General features: G+C 39.8%; 4 protein-coding genes across 5 annotated transcripts in view; 3 read left to right on the top strand and 1 right to left on the bottom strand.

The window, feature by feature from the left end:
* Nucleotides 1-3,283: 3,283 nt before the first annotated feature.
* LOC145463712 (cysteine and glycine-rich protein 1-like) lies at nt 3,284-10,673 on the top strand. 2 transcript variants are annotated; one of them, XM_081447494.1, is made up of 5 exons: nt 3,284-5,116; nt 6,309-6,519; nt 7,254-7,480; nt 8,187-8,280; nt 8,857-10,673. In XM_081447494.1, exons 1-5 carry the CDS (start codon nt 5,018-5,020, stop codon nt 8,919-8,921), a joined length of 696 nt encoding a protein of 231 aa, XP_081303620.1. In that variant the 5' UTR covers nt 3,284-5,017; the 3' UTR covers nt 8,922-10,673. The 2 variants fall into 2 exon arrangements, with proteins under 2 accessions (XP_081303620.1, XP_081303621.1); XM_081447495.1 differs by having other exon boundaries at nt 5,032-6,056; nt 8,857-9,262.
* A 1,546-nt stretch (nt 10,674-12,219) lies between these two features.
* Nucleotides 12,220-15,420, top strand: LOC145463684 (uncharacterized). The gene is made up of 3 exons (XM_081447459.1): nt 12,220-12,466; nt 13,469-13,945; nt 14,730-15,420. Exons 1-3 carry the CDS (start codon nt 12,385-12,387, stop codon nt 15,410-15,412), a joined length of 1,242 nt encoding a protein of 413 aa, XP_081303585.1. The 5' UTR covers nt 12,220-12,384; the 3' UTR covers nt 15,413-15,420.
* Nucleotides 15,421-15,734: 314 nt separating this feature from the next.
* LOC145463724 (uncharacterized) lies at nt 15,735-17,046 on the bottom strand. The gene is made up of 2 exons (XM_081447510.1): nt 16,939-17,046; nt 15,735-16,078 (listed from the first exon to the last, which is right to left on the bottom strand). Exons 1-2 carry the CDS (start codon nt 16,997-16,999, stop codon nt 15,747-15,749), a joined length of 393 nt encoding a protein of 130 aa, XP_081303636.1. The 5' UTR covers nt 17,000-17,046; the 3' UTR covers nt 15,735-15,746.
* A 1,323-nt stretch (nt 17,047-18,369) lies between these two features.
* Nucleotides 18,370-22,802, top strand: part of LOC145463651 (uncharacterized) — a 49,093-nt gene continuing 44,660 nt past the window's right edge. Inside the window, exons 1-2 of the mRNA XM_081447407.1 lie at nt 18,370-19,661; nt 19,829-20,053. Of these exons, the coding sequence (XP_081303533.1) occupies nt 19,398-19,661; nt 19,829-20,053 (489 nt within the window). The 5' untranslated portion in view covers nt 18,370-19,397. The remainder of the gene's footprint in view (nt 19,662-19,828; nt 20,054-22,802) is intronic.

The following is a 22,802-nucleotide window of genomic DNA, read 5'->3' as shown; positions in this document are numbered from 1 at the left end:
TTTTCATAATTTCAATAGAAAGTTTAATTTAACACTACCAAAGTACTAAGGTGCTAAGCGGAAAGCTATGAATAGAAACAAGGGTCGTACCAACGTAATATGGTACTAAGGAAAGCTTTGAACACAAATAAGGGTCGTACTTTCATACTAACGTACTAAGGGGAGCTATGAATACAAACACGGGTTGTACTTAAATGGAAGAAAAGCCGGATAGTTGTTTGTATTCCCGTTGTTGCGATTGTTGTTTTTGTAGTTGTTGTTGCTTCATTTGAATGGGAGAGACCTTCCGGCTGATGGAGTTCAGATTAAGCTCTATTAGCTAAAGAGCGGGCGTAACTCAGCTTTTCCTCAATAATGTTAATAATAATAAATAATAATAATAATAATAATAATAATAATCACTTTATTTAAGTGTCAATGTATTTAACACTAATGTGCTAATTGGGGACACTGTAAATAAATAAACAAATATTTCAAATATAACATAAACTGTTAAGAATCCCAACTGGTGGGAGGCTGACCAGTTGGCTATTTACACAACGCGGCCGAGGAGTTGAACTCGGGGCTACCGAGAACAAATCCAGATAGAGGTAGGGCGAAGGATTTGAACCAGGGACCTCCAGATTTCAAATCCAGCGCCCTAAACCACTCGGCCACGCCGCCTCCCTTGTTGCCACTCGTTTTATTTAATCGCATTTATGTCATTCCAGTTACATGTAATAAGTACGCTGCGTTGTAATCACCGAGAAAAACAAGTTATAGGACTGACTCAATATTAATGTGCGTCGTTTGTATCGTATTATAAAATGCTGCTTTTTATGACGGAAGTACTCCGAGAACCTTTAATTCCGAGGAGGGGTCGCTCAGAGCCACAACATTTTGTAAAAAATCTGAATGATTACTCAAGTTCCTGATGTAAACCCACTAGACGAATCCTGACGGCACTCGGTCCGTAAAATAGCCCAAATGGGTTTTTCTTTTTCTTTATAGTGGTATTCACTTGTTCCCGGTCGTATATGTCCCTGGGATAGGGTGGGGGAACGTAATCCTCTGTCTAAGCTGCCTTACCCTTCAGAGCGGAAAAACGTAATAAACATGCGCGAGTTTTGACTATGCGCCAGGCCCCAAGTTTGAAAAAATGGCGGGAATTTCGTCGATCGTGTAAACAAAAAATGGTTACGAACTTTGTATGCTTTCCCAATTTTCCCGGTAAGCAGCAACATTTTAACGTCACTAATGGAAAGCTGGTGTATTGTTTTCGTAGAGAATCAAATTTTTGGGGACAAAATTAACCTAAAGACGGTTTCCGGTTTAATTATTATAATTACAGTCACCCAACTAGTTTAGCTTTTTAGTTATTTTGGGTGTCCCACTACTGTATGTACTGTACTGTTTATTTGTATATTTATAATTACAATCTTGTAAATTCTTTTAGTTGTTTACAGTAGTAGAAAATAAAACTGTTGTTCCGAACCCTTTATTTTCCCTCGGTATAAAAGAAATTTCGTTGCGAAGACACATTTTATCCACAAACACTCTTTATTTATTGCCATAGGCATAAGGGCAACTTTTTGCCAGGGGGTGCGGTGAGCCATTTGCCTAAAAAAATTCGCTCAAGTTGTCCAAATATTTACGAAACTGAGTTGAAAAGAAACGAGGGTCACTAACGGTGCACTAAGACCTACATATGAAGTGAATATATTCTTACATACGATTCTATCATACGAGCTCATAAAACACGATAAAAGAAATAGCATTTCGACGGCCGAAGATATCAATGATACGATCCATGTCATTGTTGACTACAGAGTTGGCATATGCCCTTTCAATGTTAATAAGTGCGATGTTACTGACACGTTTTTGCCCCATGGTGCTGCGGAGGTAAGTTTTTAATCTGCGCAACGCACTGAATGATCGTTCTGCAGAACACGATGTAGCAGGTATCACTGCAAGGATATGTACCACATTAGAAAATTCTGAAAACATAGATCATTCTCGTGCATTGTCTCCAGCATTTCTGAAACAGTCATGCAGCCTAATCCGTGCGCACGACGAAAACTCGCGCACATTTTCTGCTCGGCTTCCAGAATCTCGCCGTCGATTTTGTAAAATGTAGCAACACGGGAGAAGCTTTCTTTGTCAGGTGTGTCACTGTGACAGATATTTCCCAAAGCACAGAGTATTTCCTGGTCATTTCCGCTAAACCTGAGCTCAAGCTCGGACAGCACCTTGACGATGGACGCATAGTAAGTGTTAACACGGTGGTGCGTTTCCGGTGTCAGCTGCGTTTGTCTTTGCGCATGTTCACCAGCAAAGGCTTGACTCAGATCTTCTGAGAGTCTCCAGTCAATAATCTACAATATGATTCTTGAAAATTATGCCGAAATTGATTAATCCACGACTGCAAATACCTCACACCAGCTAATGCATTGCAGTGCAGTGACCAAAAATAAAAATAAAAATCCAAATATGTATATCAACATATGATTCCCTTCAACCAGAAACTCATCACATGCCAGGCAACCACTGTTTCGTGTGAATTTAAATGGCTTTACCACGCCGACCTCAGGTTAATTAAAATAGGAAATATCTATCTCTTCGAAAAAACGAACATGGAAACTTCTGTAAAAACTGGCTTTGCTCAAATTTCTTCTTGTTGCCCAAAAAATTCTGAGTTGCCCAAAATTTTGGGGGTGCTGAAGCCCCCCCCCGCCCCCCCGGGCCCGTACGCCTATGCTTATTGCAACCCACTGAATATATAAGCAAGAGAGCCTCTTAGCAGGTAGGGGAGGACTTGTTTTTTTAGCAGTGAAATGTCGAAAAAAATTCATGCTTGCCCAAGTATAAATAAATCAACCGAAAGACGTCCTCGCATACCTTATATTACAGTCCGCCGCTCTTTCCAACCATTGCGAACCATTTCAGCTCGCATTATTACCTGAGCCCACAAGCAGGGTAAAGGATGCGCAGAAAGCTGCACAGTACGTACGTTTTTCCGCTCTGAAGCCTTACCCCATGCCAGATCAGAGCGACCTAGTTCCCTTGGCTTTTCCCGTAGAGATTATCTGAAAGGAAAAGCCCTGTCAAAGGGTGAAGGTCGTCTACAAACAAAGGATGATCATCGACTTGATTAAATACGCCAAAATATGAAAAAAGATTTTAAATTATAAAGAATCGTTCCGGAAAAGGTTCGAAAAGTGATATATTTTAGCTCGAAATAAGGGAATAAGGCAAAAAGAATAGGACGACCCGTCCAGACGTGATTCTTGTTAACTTTTTTCAGATGACAAATTTCCAAGAAAATAAAAATTTGACCAATACGATCGAATCTATGGGCTTGCGACTCTCCCCAAATTGGTGACATTACAAGGAAGCATCGAAAAGCTGACAAACTGATTATATTCTTTCCGGCTTAGGACTGGTTGCAGATCGCTGTGAGAATGTGCCTCAAATGTGCTTGTTGAGTTATAGGAACAAGTAAATGACAATCAATAGAAAGATTTGCTGTCTAAGAAAGTCTAATCTCCGGATCCCGCGATGACCATTATATGTTTGTATGTTCAGTTTAGTAAAGCATGCAGTGTTTTTCTCCGGTCACGATTCAGTGGCCTGGATGTCACGACCAGAGCATTCCTCAGCAAAACTGATTTCCCGGAAATTGATAGATAGAATGTTCAATTTCGATTCGATGGAAATCTATAGAAAGGCCATATCCCGAACCAATTACGAGCAAGAATGTAGATATAGCTAGATGCAAACAAGGGAGTGGTGTGTTGAAAACTTAAAGTATGATAGTAAACTTATATGCTAAAAAAGAGTTTAAGTATGACATAGTATGGAGACTCATGTCTAGGTATAGAATTCCGCGGTCAGAACAAGGGGAATTACAAAACAGGCTAATCGGATCGATGGCTACAAAAATAAAAACAGCAACAACAACAGCAAAAATCAAATTACAATATTTAGAGAGAAAGCCACATCAGCCTTAGCTGGTTTACATGCGGATTTTCCATCATGGTCGAATTGGAATTTGGAGATGTTGCTACGCTAATATATATACGCATGCTATCTCTTTTCCCACAGACTTCAATTCTTCAATTCAATTCTGACTTGTTTTCGGTTTTAAGACTCAATAACAGCGCGTACAAAGAGATTTATCATTGTTTAGTCAGTCCTATTGTCAGGAGGCCCGGGACAGGAGGTAATCTAAATTATGAGGAGAAATAGACTAGAGTTTCCTGTCTGTGAGAGGACTTAACAATATTTGTTTTCCCGAAATGGTCTGACTCATAATTTGAAAATGCTTCAGCAAATTTTTGAGATGTTTGTGCGTGGTAAAAAAGTGAGCGTGTACTTTTATAACGTTCGTCTTTGCCTGATCTGTCCACAGGAGAAAATTTCCCTCATTCTGGCCTTCACTGCCTTTTTAACTTCACTGCAACTTTTTAACTTAACTTAATGTTTTTTTGTTTTTTTTTGGAGGGGGGGGGGGGGATATTAAAGTGAATTGAGGGAAACGTGTAATGGGCGCCTGGTCCTGCTTATGTGAGGAATTCTGTTCAAACATTAGAGTTTCAACCAGTTTGTCTAAAATCCGATTTCATCGGTATAGATTTTTATATAAAAACGTGGGACGGGGCAGAGTGCTAAAAAAAGGGGGGGGGGGGCATTACCTGCGTTGAGTTATGGCATTCCCTAATTCCTCGCAAAGCTTCTTTGCATGACTTGCGGACCTAGATGCGGACCTATGTCGTTATGTGAAGGGGATACTGGGCTCAAGAAAACATCGAGAAGTTCAAGGTAGCGTTCAGTGTAGTTCACGGTTCATGACGGAACAGTTTTATCGTTCCAAAAACAGCTGGATTAGTGGACTCTTTTATCCCTGCTTCGATTTGGAATTGGCCATTGTTTATTCCATTCATCGCTAAACAATGCTCTGTGAGAAAATGAACTATCAGAGTAATTGCAATATAATAAGATTGCGTTTACAAAGGCGACCAATTGTTCTCATGCACTTATGATGCAGAAAGCTTGTATTGGGCATGTTTATATTATGCTAAAGAGCTCAGGTGAGGTGTTTCCTGTGGCACAAGGAAAGTTATATCAAGGGAAAGAGGTAAGTCACGTATAAGTTTAAATACGATAAGAGAACGAGATGAACCATCGGTGTCATTCCACGAAATTATGAAAGTTAAAAATTCATAATGTTTGTCACGCGGAAAGATAAACTAAAAGTGCATCTCTTTAACAAAATCAAATAACCTCAAGGCTGTTAAAAGCTTTATGAAGCAACGTTTAAATTAAGCTTCATTCATTCAAGTATTTGTGTTGTGTTGACAACAGAGAGCGCTAGTATAAGACTTTTATGCCTTCCCCTTTCTCTCTATATAGCTTACTTTAGCTAGGATTATCTGTTGTTGAACCTTGAATAACTTTTTTGTGAACTTTTAAGCTTAAGCTTATATCTTAATTAAACGATCTTGGCAGCGCATCGGGTGTTCATCTATCACAAGACAAAGGTCAGTCTTATTGTCTTATTCCGTTTAGGAATGTTCACGAAAGGACTCAGATATGAACAACTACGCTTGTAAATTAACTCGTGATCGGCACTTTTGATTATTATAAATGCTATGAGGAATGTGAAATAAAGCTCAGAATGCAAACGACATCTTTCTCCCAGTTGACACCAAACAGAGAACTATAAACTGATTGACTGAATGTTTATCACAATCTTTGGGAATGTGAAGAATTTTTAGTTTTATGTTGATCATATTAGATTTGTCACATACAAAATTGAAGACAATGATTGTATTTTTTCCACTAATTGGCATATAATGAAGTGAAAGAGGGGGAATTTTTCCGGGAGATTTTTTTTTTTTAATTGGAAAATGTATAATTGAATGGCATTCATGTACAATACGATGTTTCTTCAATCATATCAGTTGGTTGTCACTATAGTGAGTTAAAACAGAAAGTGGCTCAGTTAAATCATTAGCAGTAGTTCTGATAAAAAGAACTTGATCACACGTGTAATGGGTTAGAAACAAAAAAGCGACGTAAGTGGTATTGAACTATAATTGTTATGTTAATAGCAGAGTTATGTTCCCAATATTTGCACTACAGCGAACAGGCAATTTCTAGTGATGCATAATTTTGTAGACCTGTACATAGATAATTTCTGAATTGGTTTTTTTCCCCATAAATGATGTAAAGGCTATATGGATCAATTTAACTTAAATTTTTAGAGTGAAGTAGTTTGTAAAGAAACTGTTGTTGAAGGGCTAGCCTCGAGGTGTGTTTTTACACAGATCAGGATCACACAAAGCATGAATATCCACACTGGTAACAGGACAGCTTCTTTGAAACTTGGAGGGACCGAATCCAAGTGTGCAAGATGTGGAAAAACTGTATACTTTGCTGAACAAGTATTTGGCGCTGGGAAGAAATGGCACAAACACTGTTTCAAATGTGCAGCTTGTAACAAAACTGTCAACAGTTCTACCATGCGAGACAAGGATGGTAAGGAAAACAATCACTTTATCGCAAAAGGTTTTGATGTGTTGTGCCAGAAAATATTCATTCTTCTCCCATGGAGGGTTTTTGGTTTGATCCCTGAGAGCCTCCCCCCTGGAATTTCTAATAACCCTGTCCATCAGATCCTTAGGGTGGGTATAGTTTATAGATATTTTGCTAGAGCCACACAATCAGTACTAGTAACAGAAGCTACTTGCCACTGGGGGAAACAAATTCTCAGTTCTCATGACAGAAGTTAATATCTGACACATGCCAAAGCCAGTCAGACAGTTAATGACGTGCTCTGCGGAGCTACAATAAAGGGATAACAGCTAGGCCATCTTGATACCTTGGTTTAAGTACCTTGCATGGGACCAATTAAAAAATATCTTATTGAATGTTTTTCCATCAATTTTCCTTTATTTAAATGTATGTGAACTGCACTTCCTGAAACTGCACATCACTGAAATAGTACTTTATTTGGACCAATCAAAATGCATGTTATGTTGCTGGAACCATAATTTAATGTGACAGGTGATAAGAAGCAATTTTTCGTTAGAATAGGGGAAGGCGCTTGGCCAATAATGTGGGTCACAACCTTAAAAATCCTCTTTCCAGTAACATGAATTTGATCTTCTACTATTGACCTCAAAATGCGCAAACCTGTTTTACACCACCCATCATCTAGGAATAAAGTTTATTTATTTATGTTTAACAATTCCATTGCTTTGTATTTTAAGGTGAGCTGTATTGTGGCAGTTGTCACACCAGGTTATTTGGTACAAAGGGTTATGGCTATGGTGTTGGTAGTGGTGTACTAAGCACAGACACTGGGACGGCAGGAGAAGCTGTTTCTACAGCTCCAAAAACTGCTCCTGTAAACACTGGTGGGTCAGGCACAGGAAAGAGTTGTCCACGTTGTAATCGAGTGGTGTATGATGCAGAGAAGATTCGGGCAGTTGGAAAGGTAAGTTAACTCTGAACATTTTCAGTGCTATATGTCCAGATCTCTGTTTTGTATGAACAGTACATTTCTTGTCCTCCTGTAAGAAAACAGTAATTGGAGATTCACAAGCCCAATAAATTTATACTAACCACATACAACTTAATAGACTGCTGGCAGTCTGTTTTTCTCCTAAAATTCAGCAAGGGGTTATGGGGCAAGACACTTAAGCCTAAAGGGGAATGGGCTAAGCAACCCTTAGAGAAAAAAATGGCTGCCAGAAGTCTAACACAATAAATGGTCCTTCAAAAAATAGAAATTGCTCAAAATTTTAGTCAAATTTCACACCTCTTGCCAACTCAAATTTTTTTTCAGGATGATGTCAAGTGGTTTTCGAAACAGTTACTTTCTAGTATTTTTTAAATAAATTAGACTGTATTTTTAAAAACATTTTCTTCTGCCGTAATAGTTATTACACTTGCAAAGTGGAAATTATAAAGAAATGTGTCTTTTCCAACTCATACAGGAAGGAAAACTTCATGAGATGGTGAGATGGGCTTTAGATTGAGTAGTTCATCGTATTTTAATACATTTTTCTTCCAGCCTCTTTTACATTGATATACTTAAATTACATACCCTTTTAGATATAGCGCAATATTCAATATGACAATATTACTATTATAATAATGTTATATCATGTCCTTATTATATGCACTGTTTGGTTAATTAGGTTTTTCACAAGCAATGCTTTAAATGCCTGACTTGTAGCAAGGGTCTTACTGCAACAACAATGCGAGACCATGATGGAGAAATCTATTGTCGAGGTATTCTTTTTGTTATTTGCGTTTCTGTGGCTGTCTTTATTATTGCTTGGGCTCCTGATAGGGATTGTTGCTATTGAGAAATTTCATTGATACATTGTGTTGTTTCAGAAAATATCTATATCCCTCCCACAGAGGATTTTTGTGGGTTGTCAACCCCATCCCTCTGGAAAATCCAGTTTTAGTTCATAATTTCCTTTAGAAATTTAAGCTTTTCAGGTCCCCTCCCCCTTGGAATTTCCAATAACTCCCTTGGGGTTGGTATTTATTCATTCGTATTTATTTCTTATCACATTAATCAATCCATGACGAATTCAAACCTTCATTTGTTTGGTTTTCGTGCCTTTGTTATTATTTATTGAAATATTGTTGACTGAAAGATAAGTTGACCATATAGTTTGAGAACATTGATGTCCATCCCAACTCTGTGAAAAGCCATTGGAAACTCTGAGGGGGCGAGGGAATTCAAAAACCAAAGATTTAAAAAGATTCTTCCATGGGAGGTTAAGGACATTTTGTGGAACAATAATGCATTGACCAACTGTATTTATTAGGTATTCCTTGTATTATTTCTTACAGCGTGTTATGAGAAAAACTTTGCTCCTAAAGGGTTTGGATTTGGCCAGGCCCTGTCCAGGACATGAGAGTTACACCAAACTAGTACACACCTCTGAAGAAAAAAAAAACAGGAACAACAACAGATGCAGAGCAAACCAACAATCTGTTCTCCCTGTGATTGGCATTGTGAAATATTTATTTAAATTAGCATCAAGAAGTGTGCATTGCCTTGATGTAGTTCTTAATTCTCAGAACTTATACGAAACCAAATGTATAGAAATCAGGAACGCAAATTGATTGTTTGATCTTGGGAGTGAAATGGTTGATAGAAATAGTACTGTTAGAAGAATCGAAAGTTTTACCAAAACCACACTTTTCTACAGATTAGACTTTCATTTAACTTGCAGAAATTATTTTATTAGAAATACATGATTCAATAAAATGCTATATTTTACAGTTTTGTACGAAGTTGTGCATATGCATTCAACAGATCTAGTTTAATCTTTTGCATTTTTTTAAGAATTATATATAAAAAAATCCACTCACTCATTTTAGGTAAGTTAAATGTTTCAAGCTGCCCAGGCTTTAAGGTATAGTTTTATTCATGGCCTTATCAGTGATAGTGTAGTGTTCATTCATGCAAAACAAGAATTGGTTTGCCCTTTTATGCCTGGGGAGGTGGGGGGGGGGGGGTTACTCCCTTATATGGGCTATGTAGGTATGTGCGGTCCCAAAGGGTATGGTTTTCAGCCGTTTTGGTCATAAATGCGGTATCGATTTGGCCATTTTGGTCTTAAATAGGGTATAGTTTTTGTACTCTTTTCTTGAATTGGGTATGGTTCTTAGAGAAAGTTACTTTTTCATCATTATCGATAAGACCATAAACAAAAGCCCTTCAGAAATTATGTTTAGGGCAACTGTGTCAGCCACAGGTCCTTGCATATGGCTGTTGCACCTGAAATTTGAATCGACCAATCAGGATTCAGCAGGCGGGAAAAGCTTTACTGTCTTGACGTCAATGTAAGTTAATAGGAAAGGCATTGAAATCAGGCAACTTTCTCACTGGATATGGCTTTAAATATTCAAGAAAAGGGATTTCAAAAACCATATCAGATTGTAAAAAGTGAAAAACATGAAGCATTTTGTGTCTCCAAGCTCCTAATTTGGTGCCAAAAATAGGTCACCGGCGTACGGCATGACAACTCACTGGTAGTTCGTTGAGTGTCGCCAGGTAGGATAATATTTGTTTTATTTTGAACAAAATATGCTGTTCCTCGTCAAATTAAATCCGGAATTCTCAAGTTAACTATTAGAAGAGGCCAACGCAACTCTAGCATTGTCTTTATTTTTGTTAGCTGCGAAGAAAAAGACTATTATTGGGTCATTTCGGTAGGGCAGCTTGGTTTTGACTGTTGCTCATTCTGTGAGCGCAGCCACCATATGTAATTGCAAGGGCAACGGTCAAAAATAGGGTATTGAATTTTTGGTCTGGTCATAACTGGGTAGGGAAAATTGCAGATTTTGGTCATAAATAGGGTAAGGGTTTTGGGAAGTGGGCCACACACCCCTACCCAATTTTTCCGGGAGTACCCCTGCCCCCTCAGGGGCTTTAATGACAGTAGCATATTTTCTTAATGAAAAGCAGTTTACCTTCAGTTTTATCTGACAGGAGAACAGATAACTAGATATTTCAAGTTTTCACTAATTTATTGTTTTGGTCACGTCTAGTGTTAGTTAAAATTCGGATTACAGTCGTTTTGCCTACAATTCGTTTCGCTAGATTGATTATTTATACGCAAGGTTTCTGTTCAACAAAGGGATGATTAAACACAAAAGGTTTATAACAGATAGCTTTAATACTTTAATAAAATAATAGTATAGTCTTTTTGAATTTGTCTTGTCTTGTGTATGCGGTTTTTTTCTAGATGCAAACCAAAGGTTCTTTGAGCTATCTGGTGCAACAGTTCTCCGTATCTCTACTTTCCATTTTTTCGGACATGCGTGACCTTTGAGATACGTAGAGACGTTACATAAATCTGTAAGGTTTCGTATCCCTTTAGGGGTTTGAGGTAAGGGGTGTCTCCCAGTCACGTTTACTAACTATCTGTAGACCAAGTCAGTAAACCATACCCTTTTTAGGACGAACGTACAGTAAGAAATCCTTGGAAATCGTTTTTTTAAGATATAATGCTCGCACTAACACAAAACAAATAAAAGGAACTGACCTGATAAGGCGAGGCGAGGCGAGGCGTCTTTATTCGTGAATCGTTCAGAACTGATTTGTGCCATACAATATGAACGACCTCGGACCATCGAAAGAAAGTTTCTTTGCCTCATCTGGTCGCCAGTTTTCTCTCTAGGGCTTACACATAGAAACTTCAAATTTCTTCAATATTTCATTACAATTGTCTCTCGAGAATTGTACTTTAATACAGTTGAACCCATCCTATCCATAACGAGGTTTTGATTGAATCTTGGTTCGATCGATACTTGCAGTCCGGGAAGTGGGAACGAGATGTAACAGAAAGGAACTAGAGGCGTTGATCGACCAACTATTCTCTGAAAACGAAACTACAGTTGAACCTCTCCACAACGGCCACCTTGGGGACGAAGAAAAGTGACCAAGGTGGCCCGGCTTTATGCCCGGCCTTTATGGGGAGGTAGGCGTATAATATGACACCGATTTTCTTCTTGGAGTTCAATATTTTTATCTTTGAAAAGCATATTTAGCATGTAAATACACAATCAAAATATCTCGAAAAAACGGAAACCAAACAGAAACAGAGACCAACGTCGACGCGCAGTATATAAGATCAAGTTTCCGTGACCTTTTCCAATTAAAAATGGGTTTTGTATACACCGTTCGTCGGTTGTTGATTAACTGGCCGTTGTCGAGAGACCGTTCGTGCGCCGGGGCAAAAAAGTGGCCGTTGTAGAGAGGTGGCCGTCAGTGGAGGTTCCACTGTACTCATTATTTTCAACAGTTTTAACATCATGTAGTACTCCATCCTCAAGACACAAGGGGCTGCTAGTCGGCACGATGCGATATTTTCGGGCGAAAGTTTGCTTCAAGGATACCCAGGGGCTTTTCCGCTCAGGCTCTTGAAGTAAACTTTTGCCCGAAAATATCGCATCGTACCGACAAGCAGCCCCTGGGTTTCCGAGGATGGTAGTACTTGGGCATTGGGAATTACTTTCTTCATAACTTGTGCAACAGACTTGGAATGGACAAGTGAGGAAGGTGAATCGTCCACCCTTGCTTGAACCTAGTATCACCCGGTAGGAAACAGCCGCAGGTGGAGAATGAAACACTGGGTATTAGGACCTACTGCACTGATCAAGCTTCAGTTGAATTATTGATAATCGGTTGTTGAATTTCCCTCTCATTCTTGTAGAGCAGTAATTTACAGATATTTTCAGTCTTGGCATACAATCTCATCAAGGTGGTGAATCAGAGATGAAATATCTTGCCAATTGCTGGAAATGTGTCGCTGTGGAGCTGCAGAAAGGAGAATTTAACAACATGATCATCTAAATTTATGACAAACAATGCCTGTCTGGTCCCTCTGGTACCTGCTGCTGGCTTTGATATTATTTCACTCTGTGTTTTGCAGTGAAGCTCATAACAAAGGTTAGTTAAGATTTATTTTCCCAAATTAAAATTCCTGTTAACTTCTTCAAGTATAAAGCTGAGATATATTTTGAATAAAGAAACGAGCGAGCACCATCAAATTATTGAAAAGCATCATGACCCATCATGGCCGAACAATTGATCTTCTGTAGGTCTTTGCCTTGGCTCAGTAAATAATATTATTCAAAATTTCAATTTTCTCAATAAGCTCTACTTTGAAATCAGTAATTATAGTTTGGTCAACTATGACCGGATATTTGTACTGATGAATTCTTTAAAGGACGCATTTGTCGGTTTTGTGGCAACATAGTTGACTGTCAGGGACTGGTAACTACAGGAAACAGGATATTATCGATCTTTCTTTTGTTGTGAGCGGCAAATACTCTATAACAGACATTGAACACTTCAATGTGTGTGTGTAAACACTTGACTTTATGACAGGGTCGATATGAACACAAAAATCTGTTTCAGTTTATAGCTTAAAACGCAAGTAATGTCTCAACGTCATTTCCATTACAAAGAAAATCCTAGGGTCGGTTTCATTCACAAGAAATAATGATCAGGCGAACTTCCCGATGGAGGTCGGCGCTGTGCACACGCGATTTGGAGTATTGCTTTTCCGATTGGACGGTACGCTAGTTCATTCCGCAAAATTTTTTCCAGAGCAATTTCCTAGAAGTTGTTTACACATCTGTGAGTAGGCTCGATTACCAGCCGCTGTTCGGGAAAGGAGCACACGTTCCTCCCCCGTAGACCCGACTCGGAATCGAGCTAGCCTGTATGGGAGGAGAGGGAGAAACAAAACCACAGGTGAACCCAGCCGAGACGGGGATCGAATCAGGATCTATCGACAGTCTGAAGTCAATGCATCAAACCATTGGAATTAAAAGCTGTATTGTGATGGGCATGTTTAGCTTTTTAAGGAAAAGGCCATGGGAAATTGTTTCATTTACTCAGTTTACGCTCTTAACATTTCTGGTGTGATTATGAACTTCTTTACAGGATCAACTGTTAAGCAACACAAAGAATCTCTTCTAAAGTTCTTCAAGCTTAATGATGAAAACCCGACTTCGGAAAATGCAGCTTTGAACATAACAAACAGTCCGGGGAGATGTGGACTCCTAACCAAGAAACTCTGCGCCCAAAAGCATAAAAGTAAAAGCAACACGGTGAAAAAATCATTTCGTCCTTACTATTATGATGACGACGACGACGAAGATTCGGATGATTACGATGAAACCGCCGATGACGACGACTTTCCGGAGGAAACCGAGACAGGTTCTTATCGATCTTATGCACCTCGGGATCACGAAAGGCCATACGATGATGAGTCCGAAGATTACGATCGCGAATCTTGGCGAGGTCAAAACTTCGACGATGAAGACTCTGAGCCACGTGAAAGGCCTGGGTACGAGGGAGATATGGATGATTGGGACTGGGACTCACCAAGACGTCATGGTGAAAGACACACTTTCAAAGGTGCTAGGATCATTGATCAACCCAATAATTTTGCACTAAATTTAAAGAGAATCACTTGTAGTGTCTTTGGTTTTGCATTTTTTGTGAAGTTGATTTCATTTCGAAAACTCGAATGACTTGCTTAACAATCCATCAAGTAAAAATAAGATTGCACCTCTTTTCTCGCTCTTGCCTCATTAACGTGTTTTCCCATGCATACTATCGCTAACATGGTTTCCTGCAGCGAAATACGAGATACAAAAACCCTCAACTTGTCGCACAACATCGTTTCGTTGCAAGTTTTGGGTCGACGTTTCGCATTTTTCACCTTGCGTGATGAACTTGTGGCGCAACAAAAACATTTGTTGCGTTTTGAAGAAAGTTGTTGCAAAAAGTAGAGCGAGAGTCTGCTTTGAGCAACAAATTAAATTTAGGCCTTGTTGCTCGTTTTTCATCAAACTCACAACTTGTCACGCAACAAATTTGCTCATGCTCAAGCAAATCAACCAATCAGCGCGCGGTATTTCTTCAACCCGCAACAAATGTTTTTGTTGCGCGACAAGTTGATCACGCAAGGTGAAAACGCGAAACATCGACCCAAAACTTGCAACGAAACAATATTGTGCGACAAGTTGAGGGTTTTTGTATCTCGTATTTTGCCGCCTTTACCATCGTAACATGCTCGAGCCGGTCCGTATTTTTGATCGGCTGGTATGTAGTTGTTATAACCCCTATGCTATGTATACAGATCCTCAAATGTAGAAGGGGCATCGAAATCAAAAATCGGTTTGCTCCTGTCTTGCAGATAGAGAAAGATGGAGGTCACATGACGTTCCACAAGACGACGATGAGTTCGAACCAAGCTATTCCACTCAATATCGCCATCACCCAAGACATTCGCATTATCGACATTATCACCATCAGTATCGACCCCCAGTTCATGCAAGTTATCGAACATTCAGCCAAGCCGCGCCTTCGTGGCCTACGTACTTCCAGGAGTATTCAAGGCGTAGCCCTTTCGCTGCCCCTGTGCCGTATGTTACTAATCCGGCGAGCGTGGATTGGACAAGAGGTCTCGCCTCTTACCAACCAAGGTGGCAGCCTCGGTATTACCCTCCTGTGGCAGCTACATCTGCGCCGCAATCGTTCAACACTCGGCTAGCAGGCCCTAGCAGTTTGAACCCTTACCAACAGAACATACTCAGCTATCAAAATCGGGAGTCCAATTCATTTTTTATTCCACCCTATCATGTTTCATCGCCTTCATACTTACGAGCTACTACGCGTAATCTCGTGGATTTTACTATCCCAAACTCTCTCCCGGGAGTAGCAGCGAGTTCCCCTCGGCTATCTCACCATATCTATCATTACCCTCCGGTAGTTTCTCACTCCAGACATATAATCAGCCCGTTTTCTAGACCGTTTATAAGACGTCGGGAGTTTTCTGACGCAGTTCTTAACAGACTCAGAGACATGAATCTTCATTAGCAAGAAGGCACGATCTGTTATGCTGTGATTTCAGCAACAATCTTTAAAAGTGAACGAGATCTCGCAGACTGACAAGATTATCAGCGTTTCAGTGCAACCTGATTGAAAAGTTCATCAATAACGAAATAAAGAGCTGCATCGCCATGCAAGATCTGGTTAAGCTCTCGCGATTTATTCAATTCCTACCATTCTATGAACATTAAAAATAACTAGGTGGACACGAATTTTCGTCGTAATATCAAAAGGTATGACATAAGATATATGTTATTATTCATAATGTTCTCTGGCTAATCATTTAATAGTCATTGGGTAATTATAATTCATTGCACGACAGTTAGACAGAAACGTTTTTCACAACAGGACGGCAGGCTGACTCAAAGCTTGTTGTTAGTGCTGTGGGCCGCAAAATGGGCAGAGTGGTCGCTGAAAGCAATTGCGCATGTGCAGGACTAATCATTTTAACATCCGCTGAGTAAGAGATAGACACTAGTCGCTGGGCTGGCCGCGTGGGCTGAAGCGTAGTACTTGAGACTGGTAACGAGACCATGGAATTTGGTTGTGGAACAGGGTGCAACAAAGGTGTAGGGACAGCGGTCATCTGAGGTAATCCTGTTGAGCTTGTGGGTAATGTTGGAGGTGTTGACGAGGCGTCAATTTTGAAACATCCTGGAAACAAAAATAACAGTCAGGGTAAATTTCCAGTGATGAGCTTATCCGCCCTAAATCTTGTATCCAGCCAAAGTTCTCAGAAGGAGCCTCGGGGACTCTAAGTAATAGGGTACAAGATTGATGCGCGCATTATGAACCATCGTGTTGGGCACTTTTTATGGACTCTGAACCAGGAGCCTCCTACTCTGGACACATTCTAGAAAGAGTGCTGTATTACATACATTCCGCCGCCTTACTCGATCAAAATATCAATTCTCTCTCCAATCGTTTTTCTGTCGGTAATAAGGCGACATGTTTACTCGTCTTTTAATGAATTGATTCATTTCTAACGCCGGACTGAACGCAGTATAAACTTACAACCAATTAGGGGGGCTTTTATATTACAACCAATCAGAGAAGCCATTATATTGCAATCAGTCAGGGAAGCCGTTATATTGCGAAGAATACAAAAGCAAAAAACCGACACAACGTAGAATGCTTTTTTTGAAGGTGTACTGAAGAAGGTACATTGTACCTGAAGAAGGCTGGTTTGGCCAGCCGAAATGTAGTACACCTTCAAAAAATCATTCTACGTTGTGTCGGTTTTTTACTTTTGTATTCTTCATTTTATATGTAAAGCCGATTAGATCACTATTGATCCAACGTATACCAGCAGGATCATCGTTCCGGTTGCTTGCTTAAACATTTTATAGTCATTATATTGCAACCAGTCAGGGAAGCCGTTATATTGCAACCAGTCAGGGAAGCCGTTATATTGCAGCTTAGAACTGACAGACCTTCAGTAAACTCCTCTTACTAGTTCACTCAAAACGTTTCTCAAAGTAAACTGACAAGTATTTCTGATGATTTTTACTTACTGACTAAAAGACACCCAGGGTAAGACCATAAGGAAAGGAAAATGAAAACAAAAACAGCCATTCCACGTGCTTTCAACAAGAACCAGTTGAGGGTGACAAAGTTTCTGCGGGTGCTGTGAAACAAAAACAATAATATGAATATAACAAAAGAATCTTTGTTGACTAATGATGAAGGCAAGATTTTCGTAGGATTTTCTTGAGATAAATAAAAATCTTCTTTTAGATAACTTTACTGAGCGTAATTTCGCTAAAAATACAACAGTAGCATAATAAATTGTAAGAACTAAACTGTACAACTGTACTCACCCTTTTTGATCCTATGAAAGTATTCTAGTTCCGGTCCGCTATCATTCTCCTCCAACCTTGTTTTGACGTAAAATTAGAGTGACTGCCTGCTAAGCTTATAGGGAAAACTGTCCCATCTTCCTTCATGCGCATCTGTAATGTCTCAATGTTTCCCACAGTGCATAGCGCCCTCAGAGGTTTCTTGCCAAAATACTCGGCGACCTAGTAGCGATGTGCAGCTTGGCAACTCCACCAGCAAAAGCATTTTGGTGACAATTGTGCTTGCGTTTTCATGTTTCTCATGGAATAATCATCGCCCTGGTTACTCTTAAAGGCTGTGTTCACACTTTTTACCTACGCTCTGGTGCCTGGGCGCCGGCACAAAGCAGTGTACCCTACAATTAAGTATTTTAGACCAAAACCGCTCAAAATAAGAGAATATATTCTCTTGCTCAAAACCATACCTCTTAGGGCCGGGGGGGGGGGGGAGGACTCTCATATAAAATTGACGGGGTGCTCGTTGTACCTTTAGGGGTTAAAAAAACGGCTTTGAACATGTCCTGTGCTGTGATTGGCTACCCGAGAGGGCAAGATGGGAGAAATCCTGCCATTTCGGGACTGTCCGCTTTATCCCGCAAGCCCGAAGAGTTTGTTCCTTTTGCCATGTAGTGAGTCCTTTATCACCCAAGCTTGTTGACCCCCTCCCTTCTCGTTCGGTCAAGATAGCTGGATATTGACCAAGTTCTATTTTGCGTGTTTATGAACCGTGAAACCCAATAAGCACGAAAAAAAGAACGAGGCCAGTGTCCAGTCACCGAACACTTGCCCAGTAACCCATACCAGAAATTATTTTGCTTATTCCGCTCGAAACTTCATTCTGTTCTCGCGTAATTGTAAACGCTGTATGAGTTTCGTCACTAATCGAAGAATAAAACACGATATCAAGTTTTCTTCTTGTCCCACGGGTCTGCTGGTCGTCCAAACTGGCCGTAATCCATGATTGTCAATTAAAACGATGCATAACAATTCGTTGTTATGACTAAGTTGACAAAAAGATCAAAGCAAGCGCTTATCTCTGAATCATTTGCCCATATGGGTCTCCACGTGGTCTGTCAGAATGGATTAGATTTCACGCTTTATTTTTAGCTTTTTTTTGACATCAACTCGATGGGGGCAAACCACAATGGATAATTCTACGTTTGTTGTTATTTCGTTTAATATTTCATCACGTTAATGCAAGAAAGTCTTTTACGTGGCACTTAAAGCTGCGAGCAAAGCAAAGTGACAAGACCAGGAACTTTGAAAAAGATAAGAACTGATGAAAATAAATTCAAAAGTGTATAAAATTTACGGAAGAAAAGGAAAAGTCTACGGAGCCAGGAGCGGTCATGGGCTCCTGGCGTAGCCAAGATTGCACTGTATCAAAATGGCTTCCTGAGTGGTGTACGAAAAACGTGCAATTTGATTCCGGCCGTTGCCTGAATGGGAAAGGATCTTAACTAATAGCCCTTCAGGCGTGATAAACTTTGAACCAAAATCCACAGAGTACTGATCCGGGATTAAATCGGTTGAAAAAGAGGAAGAAAGGATATCTTTGTTTATGTCGTGCCCGGAGTGAAAAAGGCGTACATAGATAATTTCCTACCCCCACTTCCGGCTTCTCACTGGAAAAAAAAAATCCCTGGCACTGCTTCGAGTGTTTCAAAACAGACAGTGTCTGATCCGTCGATTCTATTTGTTACCCATTTGCAAACTAAAAGATTTTGCTTATTAGAATCAACTATTTGATGCTGTACAATTTTTGCATAAACTTTTTTTACCATTTAAGTGCCAACGATATTTGAGATGAACGCATGATGGCATTTTGTGGACGTGAGGTTCAAGCACTTACAAACGTCCTTACAGCTTCCGTTTTGCTTAAAAGGAGCTTTCCAGTTCCCTGCTATAGGTCTTGTTTATTCCCCTCTTGCTAAGCCTCACTCTGTTCGGAAAGGTAACGAAAGAGCTATAACTGATTGTGTCTTTCATGGACTTTGCATTATAAAATTGTTTGTTCAGCCATTTTCACAGCAGACAATAGGTCGCGAAGAGTTTAGCCATTACCCCCTGCAGAGTGCCTCGGTCAAGTGTTTGATTCTCGCTGTCAGTGATAGTTGTTGAATGTCTCGCGGGAGATGGCGGGCTTCCTGAGACATAGTTGTTTTCTTTTCCTTGTTGCTTTATTACCAACGTTTGGTGGCTGCATTCGCCCATTTGCAGTTCCAAAGAATCTTTTCGTGCACGGCACCTCTCCGGATACCTTGCCAGAGGGAGTTCGTGTGATTCGACGGGCGCGGGAAGCTCACGATGAAGTTGATCTGGAAAGTCCGCAAGAGCTCGTAGAAGACCTTCACGGGCGCTTTCGTCGTGATGCAAGCCCCGAACCGGAGGTTTCTCGTGTGAGTTTTGATTCAAAGTTCGTAATAAGTTCTGATCTGTAATACGTCTTTTATAAGCCTACCGGGTGATAACCAAAGGTTGCTGAATGATGAAAAACTACGCTGCATATTTAAGCTTAATCTCCTTCACTGATCTTTTGTGTTGTATTATTATTTTTTCCTTTCAGTTCTCTCTTGGATACTACGACACATATTTTATGTACTGGCCTCGGAATCGTTTCAGGGAAAACTACGTGTTCTTGCTAGGCAAGAACACTACACGCAGTAAGTCCAGCAAAGTTTTCGTGTCGACAGACTACGGAAAGAGTTTTACAAGTCAGAACTTTACAAGTCCAAGCACTCCATCCCCATTGATTGACCAGATATACTACGGAAAAGCTGATCCTCACCTGGTAAGGCAGATCACTGTTCGTGCTGCTGTAATATCTTGTGTTTTGCTCTTGGTATGATAGCGTTGTTACATAACTTGTCGAGGTCGACCCACGTGTGTATTAAATAAAACAACAACATCAATTTCAGTGCCAATGGGAGAAGCTTTAGCACGCTCACTGCTTTCGCCTGTACCTCTGTTATTAGCTAGTTATCGGCACTTTTCGTTCATGACAACACAGAATCTGTCTGTTTATCAAGTCGAGTGTACATGTCGAGGTCGGCTAAGGAATGGGTAATGCAAGCAGAAGGTCGAATATAAGTTGAAGTGTCGAATATACACACATGATAATTAAGACATCGAACATAACTTACGTTACGTTGTGAAAAATTTAATTTTCACTCGGCGTCAAAACTTTTTTAATTTGGTCTCGTGCTGTGTGCGATGATAAGTTTTCGTGAATGAGAACTGTTTTAGTAATTGATTTATGCGTATTTATTTCGTCAGCAAATTGCTATATATAAGCTTAATGGTTGTGTACCTAAGAGTACGACTGTCGCGTAGAATTTGTCGGCACGATAAACAACGTTGGCGTTGTACTCCGCCTCAGAGGAAAGGAAAGTATATTAGAGTACTTTTTGGTTGTGGTGAAGGCGTTGGTGTCTGAATAAACCACATTTGTTTCTTGTAATTAGTGTTCGTGGACACATATATCTCGTGACTTGGGACGTGGGTATCGCGATTGGCCAAAAGAAAGTACAAAGTGAAATTCATTTCAAACGTTGGTTTTCGAGTCTGAGGTGGATCGTTTTTTTTTTGGTTTTCTGTGATTAATTAAGTATTTTTCTGGGGGGCTTGAATAAACCAACGTTTTTTGTATTGCAAATAGTTTTCTATAATTGAAATGTTTCTGAATTGATCTCGTTGTTTAAAATAGAAGCATGCTACGTAATTTGCTTGCTGTCAATTTCTGTTAAACATTTCACAGTTTTGCTTCTTGTATAACTAGGAACTACAGCATTGACCTGTCGTCTGTGAGTCTGCTGTGCAACTGAAGTGATTAAACAGTACTGCCAGTAATAAATTATGTTCAACTATAGAGGCAAAATTTCTAGTTGATTTACCCCATGCAAGCAATTAACGTTTCAAACTGCAGTGGTGATGGAACTTATTTTTTATTATGACTGAGATAATTACTTGAATGTGATTGACTGAGAGCCTGGCCTATTATATCTGGGGGCATTTGGCAAAAAGTGATTGGCTGAGAGCAGACCAATGTATCATCATTAGTCTTAATTTGTACTGTTGTTTTGTCTGGGCTGTAATAATAATTATTATTATTTGAAAAATATGCCTCAATACTTGAATCATCCACAGACCTGCTGCAAACTGCAACAGGTGTCAAAGTGGCAGATTCTTGAGTTATAAAGTATTGATAAAGAGCACAATGACACAGACATAAATTTTATGCAAAGTGTGCTGTATACATTATAAACATTTCTAAAATGAGGGAAACAAAGAGAGTCACAGTAGCTTTTGTTTGGCATGATAAAACATACTATAACGTCTCAAAAAGGTAACATGTTCATTGTCATGCCTAGCATGAGAGTTATTCTTAAGTGGGTCTGAGTTTCCCAACAGCAAGTAGTCAACAAGACACAGGACAATTGACTGCTGTTCATAGAAAACAAGAAGATCTGTTAGATCTTATAACCGCGCTTTAAAAATGAAACGGTTCGCTTAGCACTACCGTCGGAACGCAGTGCACATTCCAAAGCAGTCATTGATGATTCTTTTCTTACTGTAGACATCACATCACTTGATCAACACAAACTGTATTATTGCACCATCAGTGGTAGCCGTTGACAAATCTCCGATGACGTAATGGTCTTAATCTAGAACTTTCTTCAGGATATGTATGAGCATGAACGATATGAACGACACAATAATAACACTATTAACAACAGCTTTCTTTCTTAAAAGTCATGATTAAATTTAATTGGTGTTTTCCACGAGTAAAGGGCTAGCAAAGTAGTCACACAAGTCATCTAAAAAAAACCCTATCCCAACCGATGTATCGATTTTGGTCACTCCAGTGACCATAGATTGAAAACGTGACAGAAAATTGGCGTTACTTTTGATTCTCACCAAATTTGTCATATCCCCCCCTCGGGAGAATTTTGTTAAGTTAGCTAATTTAGTATGCAAGCCACCGTAATGGCGGTCGCCGTCGACGAAATGTTTATTTGCTCAAAATTGGGGCAAAATCTTTCGGAGATGGAAATCAGGACATTTGTAAGGATACAGAAAGAAGTTTCGGACCAGTTACTGGCTTCTAAGGCTGAATTTATCCAGAAGTAAGCTGTATTTTCGTTTTCGTGCTGAAAGCCACGCGATGAAATATTATCGGTTTGTTCTGCTGTCTTGTTCTGTTTTTTCTCTTGGTCTTTTTTGTAGCCCGCCGAGGCCAGTCTTTCGTCTAAATCAGTTGAAAAAAGTTCGAAAAAGATGTTCCCATTCAAGTTTAAGCTCTCAGGCGATAATTCTGGAGTGTTTTGGCCGAAACGTCGGCTTTGTTATGTTCATGTTTTTCGGTTGCTATGGGCGACCGTGGCTTTCTTTGTTAGGTCAAGTCTGGGGAGTGAGGTAACAAAAAAATTCTAATTAATTCTGGTTTTGTTTGATTTCGCTGAAATTTTAACACGATAAAGCTGGATTGTTAAGGAATAGATTTACCGCCTGCCAATGTGTGGTAGCTATTAACGCTTAAG

This window comes from Orbicella franksi, chromosome 12 (genome assembly GCF_964199315.1).
Source record: "Orbicella franksi chromosome 12, jaOrbFran1.1, whole genome shotgun sequence".
Taxonomy (NCBI): domain Eukaryota; kingdom Metazoa; phylum Cnidaria; class Anthozoa; order Scleractinia; family Merulinidae; genus Orbicella; species Orbicella franksi.
Note: the sequence above shows the minus strand (reverse complement) of the source record. Positions and strands in the feature narration are given on the sequence as shown.

What these genes read in the sequence shown, in the direction of transcription:
- LOC145463712 (XM_081447494.1), top strand. Translation starts at nt 5,018, where the DNA reads ATGATGCAGAAAGCTTGTATTGGGCATGTTTATATTATGCTAAAGAGC. An exon ending in AGTTATATCAAGGGAAAGAG is followed by an intron (nt 5,117 to 6,308) that starts GTAAGTCACGTA and finishes GTTTTTACACAG; the next exon opens with ATCAGGATCACACAAAGCAT. An exon ending in TGGAGAAATCTATTGTCGAG is followed by an intron (nt 8,281 to 8,856) that starts GTATTCTTTTTG and finishes TATTTCTTACAG; the next exon opens with CGTGTTATGAGAAAAACTTT.
- LOC145463684 (XM_081447459.1), top strand. Translation starts at nt 12,385, where the DNA reads ATGCCTGTCTGGTCCCTCTGGTACCTGCTGCTGGCTTTGATATTATTT. An exon ending in CAGTGAAGCTCATAACAAAG is followed by an intron (nt 12,467 to 13,468) that starts GTTAGTTAAGAT and finishes ACTTCTTTACAG; the next exon opens with GATCAACTGTTAAGCAACAC. An exon ending in TGAAAGACACACTTTCAAAG is followed by an intron (nt 13,946 to 14,729) that starts GTGCTAGGATCA and finishes CCTGTCTTGCAG; the next exon opens with ATAGAGAAAGATGGAGGTCA.
- LOC145463724 (XM_081447510.1), bottom strand. Translation starts at nt 16,999, where the DNA reads ATGGCTGTTTTTGTTTTCATTTTCCTTTCCTTATGGTCTTACCCTGGG. An exon ending in CCCTGGGTGTCTTTTAGTCA is followed by an intron (nt 16,079 to 16,938) that starts GTAAGTAAAAAT and finishes TTTTGTTTCCAG; the next exon opens with GATGTTTCAAAATTGACGCC.